Source organism: Hemicordylus capensis, chromosome 6, assembly GCF_027244095.1.
Source record: "Hemicordylus capensis ecotype Gifberg chromosome 6, rHemCap1.1.pri, whole genome shotgun sequence".
NCBI classification, from domain to species: domain Eukaryota; kingdom Metazoa; phylum Chordata; class Lepidosauria; order Squamata; family Cordylidae; genus Hemicordylus; species Hemicordylus capensis.
The window spans coordinates 32838028-32841054 of record NC_069662.1 but is presented as its reverse complement, the minus strand read 5'-3'; the positions used below and the strand labels follow the sequence as shown (position 1 = coordinate 32841054).

The 3027-nt window shown below is 41.8% G+C and overlaps 1 protein-coding gene across 1 annotated transcript; it reads right to left on the bottom strand.

Moving 5' to 3' along the window:
- Positions 1 to 599: 599 nt before the first annotated feature.
- Positions 600 to 2761, bottom strand: LOC128331274 (olfactory receptor 10A2-like). The gene is made up of 2 exons (XM_053264626.1): positions 1770 to 2761; positions 600 to 674 (listed from the first exon to the last, which is right to left on the bottom strand). Exon 1 carries the CDS (start codon positions 2759 to 2761, stop codon positions 1808 to 1810), a length of 954 nt encoding a protein of 317 aa, XP_053120601.1. The 3' UTR covers positions 600 to 674; positions 1770 to 1807.
- Between the last annotated feature and the right edge of the window lie 266 nt (positions 2762 to 3027).

The window sequence follows — 3027 nt, the reverse complement described above, 5'->3', positions numbered from 1 at the left end:
AGAGGTGCACCTAGGAAATCTTGGAGCCTGGACCTAGAGGCCTTTGGAGGGCCCCCCTCCCCTGCAAACTGAGCACCACCATGCTTGGCCGGGCGGCCACACCATCTGAGACAGACTAAAGAGGATTTGGGGTGGGGGCTGGGGCTGTGGAAGCCCTGGACCTTGGCCCAGAAGTCCAGGGGTAAGAGCACCTCTGATTGGGAATGTGGCAGGGAGAAATGGTTCAACTCCCCTCCTCATGTGCCATGGTCCAACCTGGATATGACCCTTGCATCATTGTATGTGTGTTTTAAAAAACACCTCAAAAGACGACGTTACTTTACAAAGACCCATTTGATATCATGCATAGTTTGATGGTTTGCAAATGAATTTATTTTAGTTTAACATTTATTTCCCACTCTTCTCCAAGGAACCCAGAATAGTGCACATGGTTATATGTAACTTCACAACAACCCTGTTAGAGTAGGCAGAGAAAGACATGACTGGCTCAGAGTCACACCTTGAGTTTCATGGCTGAACAGAGATTTGGACTCATTTCTCTCCAGTCCTCATCCAACATGTTAACCACTGCAATACACTGGTTATCAATGAATGGTGGTTTTTAAATGAGTGCCAACTCACCAAATAACCAAGTTAGAAAGTCTGCAGTGATGTGATTCTCCCCTGGGTTCAGTCTAGAAATGAACAAAAATAGCAGAAGGTATAATAGCAACTCCTGCCTCCCTTAAATATCAACTGTACATTCCTAATGGTGTCACTCTCATACTGAGATATATGGGTTTGATTTTTCATATAATTGTGGTGACCTCCTGGTGATCTCCCTTGTCTTTTAACTGGGTTATATCTGCAAAGAGACACCTTTTAAAAAGTGGTGGTTTTTCTTATATTCATCAGGGAGAAGGCAAGTATTCCTATGCAGCTACAGTGCAGCATCCCTCCAGTGGGTGTTGCCAGTGCCTACTTTGTGCTTCTTCTTAAATTGCGGGTTATTTTTGAATAGGGAACCATTTTCTTAAGATTTTGCTTCATAAACTGCTTAGGATTTTGTTTTGTTTTGTTTTGTTTTGTTAAAAAGCATCACCACCACCACCACAAGAAATAATAATGTTGCAACAGGACGTCTGTCCATTTAGATCAGGCTACATTTTGCTCTATGGGTCTATAAAGTTATGACAAATTACTACAGATAAGGTATGTGAAGTACAGCTTGTCACTCTGGACATGCAAACAGTGTATATGTTGGAATTGCAAATTAAAGTTCCTTTAATAAAATCGCCTGATTCAGACACTATGCTGCGCAAGTGTACAGATGTCTGTATAGTTGTCATGTGTGAATGACTGTACTGGGGCTCATTTTAAAACTAAACCTAGATAGAGGCCCTTCAAATGTACAGTACAGATAAGAAGTGTACTTCTGTACCTGCGTTCGACATAACATATGAATGACTGTACCTGTGTACAGAGCTGGACCTGTGTACACTATAGACTCATTGTACGAGTGTTGAACATAATGTGTGAGTAGGCCTATATTGTAATCTAATGAAATCACAATGGTCATTTTTTTTCATCCTAGGCATGGAGTTAAACCATTAAAAGTGTACAATAATACATTCTGGTTTAGTTCCAGTTCACACCTATACTTTAAGGAGCAGTGCAGATATTTGAAGCATATGGAAATATTTCACCACCACCACCACAACTACCCCCCCCCCACAGTTTGGCTTGCAAAGTAACTGTATAAAATGAAGAGAAATAGGTAGACAACTGACCTGATATGGATACCATCTGGTATGGCCATGCTCTTTAATTATCCAAAAGGTTTTCTCTCCCAAATTCTCCTTAGGGCATCCTTCACCTCTTTATTCCGGAAGCTATATATGACAGGATCCAAACTGGGAATAATGACAGTATAGAAAAGTGAAATATATTTGTCAGTATTTGGTGAATAAGTGGAATTAGGCTTCAAGTAGGTAAAACAAGCTGACCCATAGAATAAAGTCACGACCATGAGGTGTGAAGAACAGGTAGAGAAGGTTTTCTTCCGGCCCTCAGAGGATGAGATCCTTAAAATGGCAGCAATGATTCCAGTATAAGACATCAAAATCAGGATAAAGGGACAAGTCCCAAATATCATGGTCATGGCAAAGACTGCAATTTCCCTCTTAGAGGTGTCGCCACAAGCCAATTTTAGTAAAGGGGGGATGTCACAGAAGAAGTGGTTGATCACATTGGACCCACAAAAGGGCAAAGTAAAAACCATGCTGGTGTGACCAAAGGACATCACCAACCCACTTAACCAAGATGCAAGAGCTAGACTTGTGTAGGCTCTTCGGTTCATCAGGATATGGTAGCGCAAAGGTTTGCAAATGGCAATGTAACGATCGTAAGACATGGAAGCCAAGAGGAAACACTCTGACCCACCAAGCAAGAAAGTAAAATAGGTCTGCAGGGCACAACTGATGAAAGAGATGGATTTCCCCCCGGAGAGTAGGTTTCCTAGCATCTTGGGGACATTGACTGATGTGTAGCAGATCTCCAAAAAGGACAGGTTTCTCAGGAAGAAATACATGGGTGTGTGAAGAGCAGGGTCAGCCAATGTAAGGAGAATGATGAGAAGGTTTCCTGCCAGGGTCATGATATAGATTGCCAGGAAAGTGAAAAAGAAAACACTTTGCAGGTTGGGGTCCTCAGACAGACCCATCAGGATGAACTCAGCAGGTGCAGTGTTGTTTTGCAAAATATTCTCTTTTGGAGTATGCATCCTAGAAAAGGAAAGGAAATACACATTCACAAGTGAATTTAGGGGATACTAACAATATAGCTATGTATAATATTGTCAAAGTATTCACTCAAGAAGATATCACTATGGCGTTGAATGACCTCATTACCTCATGGTTAAAATACTGCAATGCACTCTTTAAGGGGATGCCCATGAAGACACTCTGTAAATTACAGCTGGGGTATAATGCAGTGGCAAGAATTACAGCAGGGGCCAGACATATGACTGTGAAGCTGCACCAGCTAGAA